We start from the raw sequence: 18,502 nt of genomic DNA on the forward strand, positions 1-18,502 counted from the left end.
GGTTTAGGGCTGTTGTGCATAGGGTCGCTATGAGTCATAAATGACTCGACGGCACATAACAACAATAACAACATAGGCAAATTACATAAGCTTTGGTACACCTATTTAATATCTGCTATTTTGGATCTCAAGAAAACAAAGAGTCTACCTTGGAGAGGGTGAAACCAAGTTTCTCTTTGGAGGCTAGGATTTTGAAGCTTCATATTACATACTTTGGGCATGTGGCCAGGAGGGACCAGTCTTTGGAGAAGGACATCATGCTCAGAAGAGTATAGGGACAGAGCAGATGAAGACCCCAGATGGGATGGATCGATACAATCACTAGGATAATGGACATAGGTGTGTTGGGGTCAGTGAGACTGACTCAGGATAGGGCAGGCTTCAGAGCTGTTGTACATGGGGGTCACTAAGAATCATAGGCAACTTGATGGCATCTAATAAAAACAACTTCTATTTCAAGGGATCTCTGGAAGACAATGGTAAGAAACTGTGCTGTAATCCCAAAGGCACATGAGTCCATCTGAATCCACCAGTGGCTCCACAAGAGAAGGATGGGCAATCTCCTCCTGTGCAATTTACTGCCTCTATAAACCCATGGGAGGGTCAGGTATGGGTCAGTTCCAACTTGAAGACACACAACACAACAACTTTTATTTCAAATACCAGCAGGTAGATTAGTTTCAGTGAAGCTTTTGGACTAAAACAGATTATGAAGAAAGACTGGTAAATCTACTTTTGACAATTTACTAATAAAATCTCTAAGATTTACAACAACAATAGCAAAACTTTGACTTCCTTTGGAAGTGTCATCAAGAGAAGACTGATCTCTCAAGAACATTTCATGTTTGGTAAATGGAAGGTCAAAGATAATTAGGAAAACCCTGAATAAGATGGGTGGACACAATGAATGCAAACACAGTGCTCATAAATACCAAAATCAACGCTCATAAAGATGCTGCCATGAGCTGAGCGACTTCAGCACAAGTAATAATCACAACCCCAAGGCCCTGTGTCTTAGATGTAAAATAAAGTAATGAGGCTTGGAAATCTCTAAGATATTGTTCCTGAATGAGTATTTTATGATTTAGCTCAATATTTGCAGATCAGAGTTTTTAAAAAAAAATTATTATTAATTTCAATGAAAATTTACAGAGACTCTGGGTTTCCATTCATTCATTGTTGCACTTTTCTCCCCTCCCAACCCTCCCCCCTAGTACACTACCCTCTTGGAAAAGTAAAAGAAAAATTCTTTCATTGTTTTACAAACCCTCTCCCAGGTCCACTCCACTATGCAGCCTTCGCTCTGGACTCCTGTCATGACAAAAATACCTAATCACATATCCCTTTTAAAGTTTTCTCCCTTATCTGTTTCAATGCGGTATACATTATTGAACCCATCTTTCTCCCCCCAACACCGATGTCAGTCCTGTATTACAACAGTGGCACCATACAGTATTTGTCCTTTTGTGACTGAGATACTTCACTCAGCATAATGTCCTTCACGGTCACCCATTTTAAATAATATTGCATGAGTTCCTTGTTTTTCAATGCAGCATAGTATTTCATTGTGTGAACAGCTTCTCTAGCCATTCGTTTGTTGATGGGCACTTAGGTTGCTTCCAACTCCTTCCTATTGTGAACAAAGCCACAATAAACATGGGTGTGCACGTATCGGCTTGGATGTCAGTTATGGTCTCTTTGGGGTATATTCCCAGTAGTGGAATTGCTGGGTCAAATGGTATCTCTATTTGCAATTTTTTGAGAAAGTGCCATACCACCTTCCACCGTGGTTACACCATTTTACACTCCAATCAACAGTGAATAAGGGTTCTAGTTTCTCCACAACCTCGCCAGCATTTGTTGCTTGCTGTTCTGTTAAATTTTGCTATTCTGACTGGGGTGAGGTTATGTCTCATAGCTGTTTTGATTTGCATCTCTCTTAGAGCTAGGGATTTTTAACATTTCTTCATGTACTTGTTGGCCATCTGAATGTCTTCTTTGGTGAAGTGTCTATTCATATCCTGTGCCCATTTTTCTATCGGATTATTGACCTTTATCTTGTTGTCGTGCCAGATCAGAGGTTTTAAAGACCTGGGCAACCTAGTGTTTGATAAGTAGGTCTCAAGAAGTCCTAACCAACCTAAAATCAGATACAAAATTTGGTACTTCTGTGTATATGCACATTTTTTTCTAGAGGAAGGCTTAACTGGTAGATAAAAACCTAGATTACAGGTGTTTATTTGTTTTGGGCCTTCTTAAAAAAAAGTTAGTGCAACAATGAATGAATGAAAACCCAAAATCTCTGTAAATGTTCATTAAAACTAATAAAATTTAATTTTAAAAAAGTTTCACTTTAGCTATGTTTAATTAGATAATTTCTCTAAAGTTGCATAAGTTTCAAATATATAAAACTAATATTTGCTTTCTCTCTTTTATTAATTGAATCTATTTTGAATTTCTAGTATCATATTTTAAACAACATTCTAACAGGATCTATTAATAGTATATCGTGTACAAATCAAATAATAATTTGTATTAACTAATGATTAAGGGGCTCTGGTGGCCTAACGGGTAAGAAACTGTGCTGCCAATCCAAAGGAAGATGGTTCAAATCCAGCAGCTGATTTGTAGGAGAAAGATAGGCAATCTCCTCCTATATGATCTACAGACTCTGAAAACCTACTGGAGGGTTTCTCAGCTCTCTCTCAGTTCTGACTTGACAGCAATGAGTTTTATGAGATGTGCATTTAAAAAGCAAGAAGTATTTACAGGATAAATATTTATGCTATAAGAAAACAGAAATAAAAGATCATTACACAAAACTCTCTCAGTTGGCTGCTGTTTTTATGTTAACAACAAAAAATTAATAAACCTAGAAACAGTAACATAATGAATGTGCGACAAAGGCTATAATAACTAGGAGATTTCTAGGATGAGTTATTCCATTATAGCTCTCCATAAATGTGAATGTTGAATGTGAGTTTAGCCAGGGTCTCTCTTAGGACAAAGAGAAATCAAATATCTACAATGAGAACAATCAGAAACTTTCACTTTCATTACCTGTACCACAGTGACCCCAGCTGGTCAATTAAGTTATAACAACTTAATGAGCTACCACTTTAAATTTTGTATAGAACTGACTGGAGACCAGACAAGTTGTGGGATGACTTCAAGAGTAGATAAGCTATGAGCTGGATGGCACATACCAAGATGACCAACTTCTGCAGTCTGAAATTGACTGAGCAGGAAACTAAGATGCATTAATAATAATTAGTGACTGGAATACAAAAAGTTGAAAACACAGTACTTTTGGAATTACTATGATTTATTAGGAGGGCTCCGGACACTTGTGGTGGTTTTCTGGCCCCACGAGGGGGTTGGCAGAGCAGACTTGCCAGATGAACTGAGGGCCTGGGGCAAGGAGTTTGCCAGCATTTGGGCTTGCTGAGCTGGTAAAACACTGAAAGGTCAAGCAAGCCCCGCCTAGGGTCTTGGGATATTTAATGTCAGCTGAATCTGGACTCTGGCTTCTTGAGGCATGGTAGGTTTGAGGGCTCCGGGCACGTGCGCTGGTTTTCTGGCCCCACGAGGAGGTTGGCACAGCGGACTTGCCAGATGAACTGGGGGTCTGTGTCAAATGTGTTAATGGTTGGTTACCCAATGTGGACAGAAAGTGGGGTGGAGCTCCCCGATTAAAGCAAGCTTGGAAGGAGAAGTGGCTTCCACTTCTGTAATAGCTTGCCTCTGGAAACCCTACGAACCTGGAGAGAGGATGAAAGACACCCAAGTGTTGAGGATTCTCCTTTATAGGGTCGCTATGAGTCACCTGCGACTCAATGGTACTTAACAACAACATGATCTATTATGCCAGGAATGGGAAACTGAGGAAGAATGGTGCTGCATTCATTGTGAAAATGATAATTTCAAGACCTATCCTAAAGTACAATGTTGTGTGTGATAGGATATTATGCATACACATAATAAGGAAGGCCTGTAAACATGACTATTATTCAAATGTATGCACCAATGACTAAAGCCAAAGAGAAGGAAGCTTTCTACCAACTTTTGCAGTCTGAAATTGATCGAATATGCAATCAAGATGTATTAATAATTATTGGTGACTAGTGTGCAAAAATTAAAAAGAAGTAAAGAATGGTAGTTGGAAAGTATGGTCTTAGAAGACTACTGTTGTTGTTGTGTGCCATTGAGTTGCCTGTGACTCATAGCAACCCTATGTTCAACAGACCTAAACCCTGATCTATCCTTTGCCAACCTCACTGTCTCTGACACATCTATCCCCATTATCCGAGTCACTGAATCAATCCATCTCATCAAGGGTCTTCCTTTCCTGCGCTGTCCCTCCATCCTCCCAAACATGACGTCCCTCGCTAAGGACTGGTCCCTCCTTGCAACATGTCCAAAATATGTCAGACAAAGACTCAGAATCCTTGCCTCCAAGGACCAGCCTGGTTTCAACCTCTACGGAACAAACCTGTTTTTTCTTCTAGCAGTCCATGGTATATTCAATACTCTTCTCCAGCACGACAGTTCAAAGGCATCAGTTCTCCTTCTATCATCCCTAGTCATTGTGCAGCTTTCTGATGGATAACAAATAACTGCAAAAGACTATGGCCTGAATCAGGCACACCTTGGTCTCCAGATTGATATCGTTGCTCCTTAGTACTTTGGAGAGGTATCTGACAGCAGATTTTTCCCAATGTAATTTGTCTTTTAATTTCCTGGCTGCTGGTACCAAAAGTGTTGACTGTGAAGCTAAGCAAACTAAATGTACAATGTAGAGCACACTTAAGACTAGCAGGAATGGCAGCTGAGGCTCAGCCCTCAAGTATGTAAACACAAAGGAGGAGAAACAGTGGCAAGCAGATACCAGTGATTGGAACATGGGAATGTGAGAACCATGAATACAAGAAAATTGGATATTGTTTAAAAAGAAATGCATAGAAGAACACATATACATTGACATACTAGGTATTGGTGACACGACATGGACTGGAATGGGATATTTTGAATTAGATGATCATATGATCTACTATGTTGGAGATGAAAAGGTGAAGAAAAATAAAGTTGCTTTCATTGTTTAAAAATTCATTTTTAGGTCCTTCTTGAATAACAATGTTGTGAGTGACAGGATGAAAGACTAGTAGTTGGAAAATACAGACTCAGTGACAGAAATGAGGCTCAGGATCACATGGTAGAATTTTGTACAATGATTTATTCATTGCCAAAACTCAAAACCCACATAAATGGTAACTATACACATGGACATTAAATGATGTAATCATATTGACTACATCAGTAGGAAAAAGGTGGGGGGAATCTCAGTAACAGCAGTCAAAAGTAGGCCACAGACTAACTACAACAGACCATCAACTACTTACATACAAGTCCAATTAAAGGTGAAGGAAATTAAAACAAGTCTATGAGAAGCAAAATATGACTTTCTGTCTATTCCAACTGAATTTTAAAGCCATCTCAAGAATATATTTGACACATAAAACACTAATGACCAAAGACTAGACAAGTTGTAGAGTGACAGCAAGGATATCATCTATGAAAGAAGCAAAAGGTCATTATTAAAAAGACACAGAAGAAAGAAAAGACCAAAACAGAGTTCAGAAGACTATGAAACCTGGATGAAAAGAAGGCAAAGTAAATGCTGAAGTAAGAGAGTTGAATGGAAAATTTCAAAGAACAACTAAAGAAGACAAAGCAAAGTATTGTAAGGAAATGTGCAGAGAGCTGAAGTTAGAAAACCAAAACGGAAGACTATGTTCAACAATTCTCAGGCTGACAAATCTGGACAATAAATTCAAAACCCAAATACTGAAGGACAAAAGTTTTGTTTTTTTTTAAGGACAAAATCTTGAATGATGCACTAAGCATTAAAGGAAGATGGAAGGAATAGTTACTGTACCAAAAAGAATTAGCAGATACAGAACCATTTTAGGAAGCAGCAAATGGTCAAGAATCAATGATAATGAAAGAAGTTCAAGCTGCACAGAAGCATTAGTAAAATCAATCTTGGGGTAAAAATAAAGCCCCAAGAAATGATAGAATACAAAGTGACCAGTTTCATCAAACAGATGCAGTCCTGGATGCTCAGTTTAGTCTATACCAAGATATTTGGAAGGCAACTAACTGGTCAACTGACGGGAAGAGATCCATATTTGTTCCCGTAAGTGAAGAACAAAATGTATACATTATAGAACAATATACAACACATACAAAAAAAATCTTTCTGAAGGTTATTTAAAAAATGGCTGAAACAATACTTCAGTAAAGAACTGCCAGACATTTAGCTAGATTTAGAAGAGGCTTTAGAATGAAAGGTATCACTGCTGATGTCAGATGGATCCAGGTTAGATCAGAGAATACCAGAGTGCATTACTTGTGTTTTATTGACTATGCTATGGCATAGTATTGTAAGGAAATGTGCAGAGAGCTGAAGTTAGAAAACCAAAACGGAAGACTATGTTCAACAATTCTCAGGCTGACAAATCTGGACAATAAATTCAAAACCCAAATACTGAAGGACAAAAGTTTTGTTTTTTTTTAAGGACATTTGAGAAATTGGACTGTATAAAGAAAAATATGTTATCAGGATTGGAGGAAGGTTCATCAACAAACTGTGTTAAGCAGATGACACCACCTTGCTTGCATAATGTGAAGAGGACTTGAAGCAATTACAACAGAAGATCAAAGCCTATAACCCTTAATTTAGATTGTATCTCAACATTAAGAAAACAAACATTCTCATCATTGGCAACATCCTGATAGATGGAGAAAACAGATGAAGACTGAAGTTGCCAACATTTTAATTTTACTTGTATTCAAAAGGAGTATCCATGGTAACAGTAGCTGATAAATCAAAAGATAGAGTGCATTGAAAACACTTGCTGTTAAAGATCTTTCCAAAGTGCTAAAGGGCAATAATGTAAGTTTAAAGATTAAGGTGCATTTATTTGCTCTAAGTCAATGTATTTTCAATTGTTCCCAATACATCTGAAAGTTGGACAATGAAAACAATGACAGAAGAACTGATGCCTTTGAACTGTGGTGTTGGGGAGTATACTAAATATTCCATGGGCTGCCAGAAGTACCAACAAATCTGTCTTAGAGAAAGTACAGCCAGAGTGCTCCTTATGGGCAACAATGGTGAGACTTCATTTTATGTACTTCAGGCATGTTTCCAAGAGTCCTTAGAAAAAGACATCAGATTGGGAAAGTAGAGGGTCAGTGAAAGAAAGGCAGGTCCTCGGTGAGATGGACCCACACATTGACTACAACGATGGGCTCGAGCCTATCAGGACAGAATAAGGTTTAAATCTGTTCTTCATGGAATTGCTTTGAATCATAGTCTACCTGACTGCACCTCACAACAAATGAGTGTCAGTATAATTTTTTCAAGAGTAAAAGGATTTTTTGAAGCATATCTAGCTTCCAAAGACTAACTTTTTTAAAAAGACTACCCTTTTATGTGAAAATCAGTGTTATGCAAAAATGGAGGATGACTATATCAAATTACAAAATAGAGCATGATCTCCCAGAAGCTGGACTCTATGATGAGGAATGTGGCATCAGGATTGGATGGAGCCTCATCAATATCCTGTATTATGCAGATGACACAATCTTACTTGCTGAAAGTGAGGAGGACTTGAATGAAGTACTTGTTGCAGAAGATCAAAGAATGTAGCCTTCAGTATGGATTGCATCTCAATGTCTAGAAAACAAAAATTCTTACCACTGGAACAAAAGGCAATGTTATGATGGATGGAGGAGACTGAAATTGTCAACAGCTTCATTCACCTTGCTTGATCCACAATTAACACCCTTGGTACCAGCAGCCAGGAAACAAAGAGATGCAAGATGCACTGCACTGGGAAAATCTGCAGTTAGGGATTTTTCCAAAGTATTGAGGAATAGTGATGTCAGTTTAACAAGGTGTGTCTAATTAAAGCCATACTCTTTCTGATCACTTACTATGCATCTTAGACCTGGACAAGGAATAAGTATGACAGAAAAAGAACTGATGCCTTTGAGCTGTGGTGTTGCAGAAGAGCACTGAACATTCCATGGATGGCCAAGAGAATGAACAGATATGTCTTGGATAGGGTGCTCTTTGGAAGCAAGACTGATGAAGTTTCACCCCACATACTTTGGATATGTTGCTAGGAGGTGCTATTCTTTGGAGAAGGATATGATGTCGGGCAGGGTGGAGGGTTGGCGAAGGAGAGGAAGGCCTTCAACCAAGTGGTTTGATAAGGTGACTGCTTCAATGGTCTCTTGTGTGGGAGGAAGGGTGAGGATGGTGCAGCACAGAACTGGGTTCAGATCTTATGTTCTTAGGGTCGCTATGAGCTCTACTCAAGTCGATGGTACCTAACAACAACAACACATCATTACATATCTACCAAATAACATCATTACATAATTGCCAAATCACTGAGAACTATACTCCAACAAATTAACATATAACCTTAACTATCAAAGCCAGTATTAACTCTTGGTTTTTACCTAGGGTTTGTTATTGTTAGGTAAGTGATGTTTATACCTAACAAAATAGATTCATTTTTCACTACTTATAAATGTGAATGTCAGATAATGAGACAGTTGATAAGTGAGAAAAGATGTAATGATTTCACTCATAACAAAAGGAACACAAAGCCAATTTTTATTTTTATTAAAGAACATTAAACATATATGACTGTCATGATATTTTAGTCAGAATGGGAACCAAAAGAATTAAGTTCGATTATATAGGGAGGTGAAGTGGTACAATGGTTGAATTGGATTACTGCTTCTAAGGAGCTTTTCCCATGAATAATGTTTGTATCCAATAAAGGTGATCTCCAAGATAAAAATTTCCTTTTTCCTTCTGTACCTTTCAGTATAAAACAAAATAATATTGTATGAAAATTGCCAATTAAAAAAATTTAACATTAACCAACAAATACCCAACCTTACAAAGCAACAAATTTCACTAAATTCACTAAATTTCACTAAATTAAGAATCCAGACTGTGATATGTTCTGGTCTATTTCATTTTATTCTGATAAAATCTGTAATAGGATATTTCTATTCTAAAGGCAATTAAAATTTAAAAAGATATTAAGAGAAAAGTCAGCAAAAACTCCAAAGCCACTTAAAGGTTTGAGATTTGCAACTGAGGGACAAGGCAGTCTTGAAAAAGAAAAACAAGGCTAGAAGTATTAAGGTTTGAGCTAATACTTATTCACATACTGAAATTACTAAAGTAATTAAGATAGATTGTTTCATGAATCACTCTATATTGGCCATTGGACATGCTTTCAAGTAGGATTCTTACTTTAGAGCCACTCACACACAACAAAACAAAAACTGCATGGTCCTTTGCCATCCCCATAATCAACTGGTTGCAGCTTAGATCATTGTGATCCATAAGGTTTTCATTTGCTGACTTTTGGAAGTATACCACCACGCCTTTCATCCCGGTCTGTTTTACTCTGGAACCTTTGAAGTCTGTTTAACATCAAAGCAACACATAAGCCTCCATAATCGTGACTATACACTAGGGTCCTCTGGCTAGGAAACACTAGGGTCCTCTGGCTAGGAAGCAAACCTTGGGTATCCCACATGAAGCCAAATTCTTTCATCTAGGCCATAAAACAAACAGACAAACAAAAACCAAACAACTCCACAAACTCACTGTCATCACATCAATTCTGACTCATGGAGATCCCATGTGTTACCCAGTAAAACTATTTCATAGGGATTTTCTTGGCTATATTCGTTATGAAAGCAAATTCCTAGGCCTTTCTTCTGTGGAGCCAGTGGGTTGATCCAAATAGCCATGCTTTAAGTTAGCACATGATCACTAACTTTTTGTTCCACCCATGGATTTATACTGACCCATCAAAAACACCAACTCAAACTCACTGCCATTTAGTTAGAACTGAATCACAGCTGACTCTCCACTGGACTTTGGGGACTGTGTAAATTACACAGGAGTCGACTGTTCATCTTTCTCCCTTAGATCTGCTGATGGATTCAAATCATTAGACAGGTGTCACCTGTGGGTTAGCAGTACAACTACCTACAGACTATGCCACCAGAGTTCCCTGTTGACCCATTCTAGAAATTTTTGTGATGTGCCCTTGAATTGAAACTAATTCACAGTTCACTATGCAGTGGGTTTTCAGAGGCTGCATATCACACAGGAAGACACTGCCCAATTTTCTTCTGTGGAGCAGCTGGTCAATTCAAACCACCTGCCTTTGGGTTGGCAGTGCAAGTCTACTTAGGCTACCAATGCTACCCCTATTGGTCCATGTTATTGTTTTTTAGGTGCTGTTGAATTGAGTATGACTAACAGTGATCTTATGAATAACAGATCTGCACCCAGTCCCATCCTACGCCATCCTTATAATCTCTGATACACTTCAGCCTACCGCTGTCATTGTGCCAGTTTATCTTCTCTTCTGCTGACTCCTCAAGTTTGCACACATAATGTCCTTTTCCAAGGAATAGCCCTCCTAACAACATGCTCTAAGTATGTAAGACAAAACTTTGTGACCCTTGCCTGTAAGAAGCACTCTGGCTGTACTTTCTCAAAGACATTGTGTTTGTTCTTTCAGCTGTCCATGGCATATTCACTATTCTCCTCCAATATCAAAACTCAAAAAGAATCAATTCTTCTATTATCCTTATTATCTAGATATCCGATGCAAAGCAAATGACTAAGTTACCACAGCTTGAATCAGGTGCATTTTGGTCTTTAAAGTGACATCATTGCTCTGCAGGGCTCTACAGAGGTCCCCGACAGCAGACATGCCCAATGCAGTAGGTCTCCTGACTGTTGGTACCAAGGGTGTTTACTCCTTGTGGATCCTAATAAGATGAAATCATTGACAACTTTTATCTTTTCTCCATTTATCACGATGTTGTTTATTGGTCCAGTGGTGGAGATTTCTTTTCTTCTTGATGTTAAGATGAAACTCATAAGGCAGGCTCCAGTCCTTAATCTTCTGCAGTAGGAACTCCAGGCCCTCATTCTAAGCAATCAAGGTTGTAGTATCTGCATAATTCAGGGTATTGATGAGTCTTTCTCCAATATTGATGTGACATTCTTATTCATAAAACCTAGTTTCTCAAATTATTTTCTCAGTATACAAAATGAATAGGTATGAAGAAAGGATACAGCCCTGATGTGCACCTTTCTTGATTTTAAACTAATCAGTGTTCCCTTGTTTGGTATGGATGCTTTAAAAACAAAGTTGCTGTTGTTAGATGCCATCTAGTGCATTCCAACTCTAAGAAAACCACGTGCCCCATCAGAATGCCGCCTCAAGCAAACCCATATGACACTCTGGAAAGCCCACAGGGTTTTCTAGATTACAATGTGAAAAGCTGGACTAGCATGTGAAAGCTGGACAAGAATCAGGATGAATGAAGAACTGATGCCTTTAAATTATGAGGCTGACGAAGAGTGCTAAATATGCCATGGATTACCAGAAAAACGAATACATGTATCTTGGAAGGAGTCCAAGTAGATGGTCTTTAGAAACAAGGACAGCCAGACTTCATCTCATGTCCTTTGGGCATGTTGTCAGAGAGACCAGTCCTTGGAAAAGGATATCATGCTTGGTAAAGCAGAGGAGCCGACACGAAGAGGAAGACCCTCAATGAGGTGGACTGACACAGTCTACAACAATGGGCTCAAGCAAAACAGAAATAGTGAGGATGGTTCCGGACCAGGCAATATTCAGTCTATTGTACAGAGGGTCATTCTGATTTGGAACCAACTAGACTGCACTAAACAGCAACAATCTTCATAAAAGCAAATCATCATGGTTTTATCTACAGAGACAAAGGGTGGGCTGTACCACCATCTAAGAAAATGTCCTTAAAAATAAGCAAGTCTCAAATGTTTTTCAAAAGACTGGTGAGTCTTCTGAAAAAACAACAAAAACCAAAAATTCAATGACATTTTAAAAATACATCAACAACCTCTGTTAAAGAATTTTACTCATAAACAATAAAGAGTTTTCTTTAAAAAGTTCTACTAAACTGAATAATAATTCAAACACCTTTCAACTGCTACTTTTTAAAGAATATTGAAATTATTTTTCAAGTTATTTAAAAGTGTATACATGTATCAAATGCCACTGAAAAAGGATGTTTATTGCAGCAGAGACTGTAAGGATGGCACAGGGTCAGGTAGGGTTTTGCCCTGTTGTACACAGAGTCACTAGAAGTCAGAGGCAGTAGTGCTGTAGTGGGTCTGTTGCTTTAGTTTTCTGTTGATTCAAATAACCTCCCTAGACCATTTAGCTAGCTGCCTCAATTCTGTTTGGCCTACAAGCAAGTAAACTCAATGCAGCTGCCCTGTGGTCAGGTAGCCTCCCTATATCAACAACAGTAGCATGAGCTATTTTTTCCCTACAGCGTATGTTAGCCTATCCACAAGGGGACTGGCTAGTCTATTAAACTGAGCAAATTCAGTGGCAAAAATTGAGAACCTCATGGGGCACATGGAAAGAAGCAGAGAAAGCAGCACATGTGAAGCCAAAGGTTCCTGTGCCAGAGATATCTTAATGTTGATGGAGTGAGATGGACTCAGAGCAAAAGGCTCCAGACTGAAACAGAGCCAGAGTGGTTTTGCTTGCTGGATGGCTGAAGGAAGAACAGACTTGGGACTGCTGCCTCAAAGAACCAAAGACAGAGCCCTTAAACCCAAGCTCACTAGAGGACTGAGGAAAGACATCTTAAATGTTGAGGGCTGATTTAGGACAGCTGCCTCACAGAACCAACAACAGGTCTTTAACACCTAAGCCTGCTGGAGAACTGAGGGAAGAAGCGATGAACTTAACACTGACCTAAGCTGTGAGGTTGAAAGTCAAAGGGCCTGCAATCATACTCAAGAAGCTGTCAGGACTGATGGATTGTATCCTGCCACTAACATGGGTTATATATAGCCTGCTAATTTAATTTAATTAATATAGCCTGTTTAGTTATTGTAATGGATTTTGGACCCAACAGAGCAGTTAAGATTGCTGATGAAATTACTAGAAGTAGGTGTCGGAGCATGGGGGACCATGTCTAACCTTATAGGAACTAGTTTTATACTGTGGAGGTTACTGATGGGACAGTTCCCCCTTATGGAGTTAGCAGAGGTCAGATTTGGCTGTCCCCACACTGCCCTAGCTCTTTTTACAATACTTAACAACATGTAAAAGCCATCAGACACATTCTTTATCTGACCACAATAAAAGAACTATGGACAATAACACCAACATCTAATTTTTTACTCCCTGAGACCTTAATCTTTATAAATCAGTCACACAGCTGGCTTATTAGTTTCTTGACAAATTTAGGCAATGTCAGAAAATATGTAGAGGTACTTTCGCCTCAAAATTTAAGGAAAGAGAATGAAAAGATATTCTTACCTTATTAAAACCATGTTCATGAGATTCATCAAGCTCTCCATTACTAGTCACTGGAATTTCTGCTGCTGAATTTTTAGGTGATTCCTGAGCCATGGTACACCACTATAAAATAAAAAATTTAAAAAATAAGCCCATAAATAATTACAAATTACCAAATATAAACATTCAAGTCCTATTCATGCTGAGCTGAGAATAATTAAAAGTCCCATTTTTAATATACCTTAGTTTCAACTTATTGTTGTTGTTATATGCCATCAAGTCGCTTGCGACTCACAGCGACCTATGAGTAGTACAACAGCCCTAAACTCTGTTCTGTTCTGTGCCAATCTCACTGCCTCTGACATACCCACCCCGATTATCCCAGTCACCGAATCAATCCACCTCACAGAGGACCTTCCCCTCCTGCGCTGTCCCTCCACCCTCCCAAGCATGATGTCCTTCTCCAAGGGCCAGGCTCTCATTACAACATGACCAAAGTATGTCAGACTAAGCCTCAGAATCCTTGCCTCCAAGGAGCAGCCCAGTTCAACCCTCTCCAAGATGAATCTATTTGTTTCCTTAGAAGTCCATGGTACCCTCAATACTCTTCTCCAACACCAAAGTTCAAAGGCATCAATTCTCCTTCTATCTTCCCTAGTCATTGTTCAACTCTGACCCATAACAAGTGATTGCAAAGACCATGACCTGTATCAGATGCACCTTAGTTTCCAGAGAGACTCTTTTGCTCTTCAGTACTTTAGAGAGGTCTCTAACAGCAGACTTTCCCATAGCAATATGTCTTTTCATTTAATTTAATTTCCTGGCTGCTGATGCTAAGAGTGTTGATTGTGGAGCCAAGCAGACTAAAGCTGTGAACAATCTCAATCTCTTCACCATCCATCCTGACGCTGCCAATTGGTCCAGTGGTGAGAATCTTCGTCTTCTTGACATTGAACCTCAATCCATATTGGAGGCTGCAGTCCTTGACCCTCAGCAGCAAGCACTTCAGGTCCTCCTTAGTTTCAGCAAGCAAGGTTGTGCCATCTGCATAATGCAGATTGTTGACAGATCTTCCACCAATCCTGATGCCGCATTTCTCCTCATAGAGCCCAGCCTCCCGGTTGATCTGTTCTGCATACAGGTTGAAAAGGTATAGAGACAGAATATATACCTGGCGTATGCCCTAACCAATTTTGAACCATGCAGTGTTTCCTTGCTCTGTTCTGACAACTGCCTCCTGGTCCAAGTATAGGTTTCGCATTAGCACGATCAAGTATTCCGGGATTCCCATTCTTCTCAGAGTCAGCCACAGTTTGTTATGTATGGTCCACACAGTCAAAAGCCTTTGCATAATCAACGAAGCACAGATAGACATTCCTCTGGTACTACCTGCTTTCAGTCAAGATCCAGCTAACATTAGCTACAATATCCCTAGTACCATGACCCAGCCTGGACTTCTGGTAGTTCTCTGCTGATGTGCTGTTCCAGTAGTTTTTGGATAATCTTCAGCAGAATCTTGCTTGCATGTGAAATCAACGATATTGTTCTATAGTCTCCACACTCTGTTGGGTCACCTTTCTTTGGAATGGGAACAAATATAGATCTCTTCCAGTCAGTTGGCCAAGTGGTTGTTCTCCAGATTTCTTGGCACAACTTGGTGAGCACTTCCAGGGCAGCATCTGTTAGCTGAAATATGTCAGTTGGTATACCATTTATTCCTGGGGCCTTATTTTTTGCTATTTCCTTCAAAGCAGCTTGAACTTCTTCCTTTATCACCATAGGCTCTTGCTCTATGTTGTTTCATTAAATGCTTCTCTGTCTGCCAATTCCTTTTGATACAGTGTCTCAGTATATTCTTTCCATCTTCTTTTAATAACTTCCTGGATCATTTAATATTCTGCCTAAAGCATCCCTGATTATGGCAACTTGAGGTGTGAAATTTATCAAGTACAAATATTATGAAAATCATACTAATAAAAAAATATCTGGCTTTTTAAAATTCATGCAACTCAGATGTCTTGATTAGAAATGAGTTGCATGTTGTAGGTCCTAAGGGGTAATGAAACAGTGCTATGATGGAGTACTATGTACAAATGGAAAAAATATTACGGAATCCAAGCATGATTGTTAATTCAACTAAGTTGTTACTGTATGCCACTGAACCAGAACTGACTCTTAGCTGACCCTCCAGTAGGTGTTAGAAGCTTTTAATTACTCAGGAAGAGATTTCCCACCTTTCTTCCAAGGAGCGCCTGGCAGATTAAAACTGAATGCCTTAAGGTTAGGAGCACAACTCCCTATCCACAAGGCTACCAGAGCTCCTTAGGTATGAAGTATAAAAACATTGAATAACTGTTTTTCAGTCTGTTTTACCACAGCTCAAACAAAAATAAATGGTGCAACAGGCTTAAAAGGGGGTTTTTTGTTATTGCTTTGTGCTGTCAACTCAGAATGAACTCATAGCTAACCCTCCAGTAGATTTTCAGACACTATAAATCACATAGGAGAAGACTGTCTCTCCCACAGAGCAACTGGTGGATTCAAAACCGACTACCTTCGGATTGGCAGCACAACTTCTTACTACTAGGCTACCAATTGTTATATATTGTCAAGTTCAAGTCAATTCATAGCTGACCCTCCAGTGGGTCTTCAGAGGAATTAAATCACATGGTACAACTAGTGAATACAAATTGTGTAACTCTGGGTTGACAGTTCAACTCCTTAGTTCACCCACCAAGCCAACAGGATTCCCTTGGCTAACAGAGCTCCTTTAAAATTTTATAGTTGTTTCTTAAATCTGATTTCTTAAAAAAAAATTAATTGAAAATTCATTAAAAATACTATGAAAATGTTCCAGTTCAGGAGCCACATATATAGTAGGTATTTTGTTTTACTATAAATTATTTATATTGTATTCAAATTTAAATAAATTCTTAATTTCAGTCAATCCCAGAGAGCAGTGTATAAATTAAACAGTATGAAAAAAGAATAACAAATATTCAACTGTTAAGTTGTAGCACCAGACAATGTAAGTTTCAGTGCATAGTGGGCTAAGTTATGCATATTAACAGATGCAGATTTTGTTCGGAACAAAAAAGTACAAGTGCTTTCTGTGTGAAATGAAATTATTCAAATTTTTGTTTGCCTACAAACCATAAAGCAATTCTATTATATTCATAAATCTCGTAGTGTTTCAATTTGCCTTCTGTATTAATAAACATATGTATGACTTTCTTTTTAAAATGTTTAGTTATACCAGATGCTTTGCTGGAGAAGGAGGAACAATCTCCTCCTGTACCAGTCAGATCTGACGGTACACACACACAAAATAATAAAACTAAAAAAAAAATGTTTAGTTATGGAGTGGTATTACTATTGCTAGCTACTGGCAAATCAGCCCTCAAGACACTGGGGTCCACCACATAATGACATGAGAAAGTGGCCATGTCCTGAGTCTTCTTTCCCATGGTTGTGGACTAGAATCATAATTATCACTGTGACCCATAAGGTTTCCACTGGCTGACTTTCAGAAGCAGATTGCTAGGCTTTTCTTCCTAGTCCATCATAGTCTGGAAGCTCCAATGACAGACAGAAGATTGTGTAAAGATGTGTTGGCTGGAAATTAAGCCCAGGTCTCCTACTCAGAAAGTGAGAAGCCTACCACAGAACTACCACATCTTTCTTGTTGTCAGCTGCCATGAAACCATGGTAACCTCATGTACAACAGAATATAATGTTGTTTGGTCGGATGTCTTCTCCATGAGTATTTGAAGATTCTTTACCATCACAGCAATACATGAGTATCTACTGGCAAATGGGTAATCGCTGTATATAAGGTGTACTGGCTAGAAATCAAACCCTTATCTCTCACATGTTGTTACTGTTAGGTGCTGTTGAGTTGAGAGCAACTCATACCAACCTTATGAACAAGAGATGTGAACCCTCTTCCAACCTGTGCCACCCTTATACTTCCTGACATACTGGAGTCCACTGTGGCAGTCAATGTGTCAATCTTGGTTGAGGGTCTTGTACTTTGCTGACCCTCTGACTTTTTGAGCATCATGTCACTTTTCAAGAAATAGCCCCTCCTAACCAACATGCCCAAAGTATGTAAGGCAAAGCTTTATCATCTTTGCCTCCAAGGAGCGCTCTGGCTGTATATATTTGTTTGTTCTTTTAACAGTCCATGGGATGTTCAGTACTCTTCTCCAATACCAGAGCTTAAAGGCAACAAGTCTTTTTCTGTCATCCTTATTCATTGTCCAGCTCCCAGATGCCTAGCAAGTGATTGGAAAGCCCATGGTCTTAATCAGACACACCTTAGTCCTCAAAATGAAATCATTACTCCTCAATAATTTTGAGAGGTCCCTAATTCCAGCCTTTCCCATTGCAATACATCTCCTGAATTCCTGACTGCATATACCAAGTGTGCTAATTGTAAATTAAAGTAAGATAAAGTTGTTGACAGTTTCAATCTTTTCTCCATCCATCTTGATGTTGCCTGTCGGTCCAGTGATAGGAATTTTTGTTTTCTTGACATTGAGAGGAAATTCATATTGAAGGCTGTATTCTTTGAACTTCTGCAACAAGTGCTTCAAGTCCTCCTCACCTTCAGCAAGAAAGGTTCTAGCATCTGCATAACTCAGGTTATTTTTGAGTCTCCCTCCTATTTTGATGACATAATCTTCTTCAAAGGATCTAGCTTCTTGAATAATTTGTTCAGCATATAGACTGAACCCTGACTCACTCCCCTCTTAATTGTAAACCATGTAGTGTTACCTGTTCTGTCCACACAGCAGCCTCTTGGTCTAGGTAAAGATGTTGCATGAACACAATTAAGTGCTCTAGAATTCCCATTCTTCTCAATGTTAGCTATAACTTACTATGATCTACAAAGTTAAATGGCTTTGCATAGTCAATAAAGCAGACATTCTTCTGGTATTCTTTACTTTCAGCTAGGATCCTTCTGACATCAGCAATGATATCCCTGGTGGCACAGCCTCTTTTAAATCTTGATTGAACTTCCGGCAGTTCCCTAACTATGTTCTAGCTGTTTTTTAATAATCTTATTTTTAATT

The 18,502-nt window shown here is 38.8% G+C and overlaps 1 protein-coding gene across 4 annotated transcripts in view; it reads right to left on the reverse strand.

Annotated features, from left to right (window-relative positions):
* The window catches only part of ARFIP1 (ADP-ribosylation factor interacting protein 1), a 186,634-nt gene that overhangs the window by 125,297 nt on the left and 42,835 nt on the right, over positions 1 to 18,502 (reverse strand). For 2 of the 4 annotated variants that reach the window (XM_006884465.1, XM_006884468.1), the window contains exon 2: positions 13,446 to 13,547. In XM_006884465.1, coding sequence (XP_006884527.1) covers positions 13,446 to 13,538 — 93 coding nt within the window. In that variant the 5' untranslated portion in view covers positions 13,539 to 13,547. Of the gene's footprint in view, positions 1 to 13,445; positions 13,548 to 18,502 lie in introns of those variants that run through there. The other 2 variants (XM_006884467.1, XM_006884466.1) reach the window with 1 other exon arrangement.

This window comes from Elephantulus edwardii, unplaced genomic scaffold (assembly GCF_000299155.1).
Source record: "Elephantulus edwardii isolate Elephantulus edwardi_28Jun2011 unplaced genomic scaffold, EleEdw1.0 scaffold00034, whole genome shotgun sequence".
NCBI classification, from domain to species: domain Eukaryota; kingdom Metazoa; phylum Chordata; class Mammalia; order Macroscelidea; family Macroscelididae; genus Elephantulus; species Elephantulus edwardii.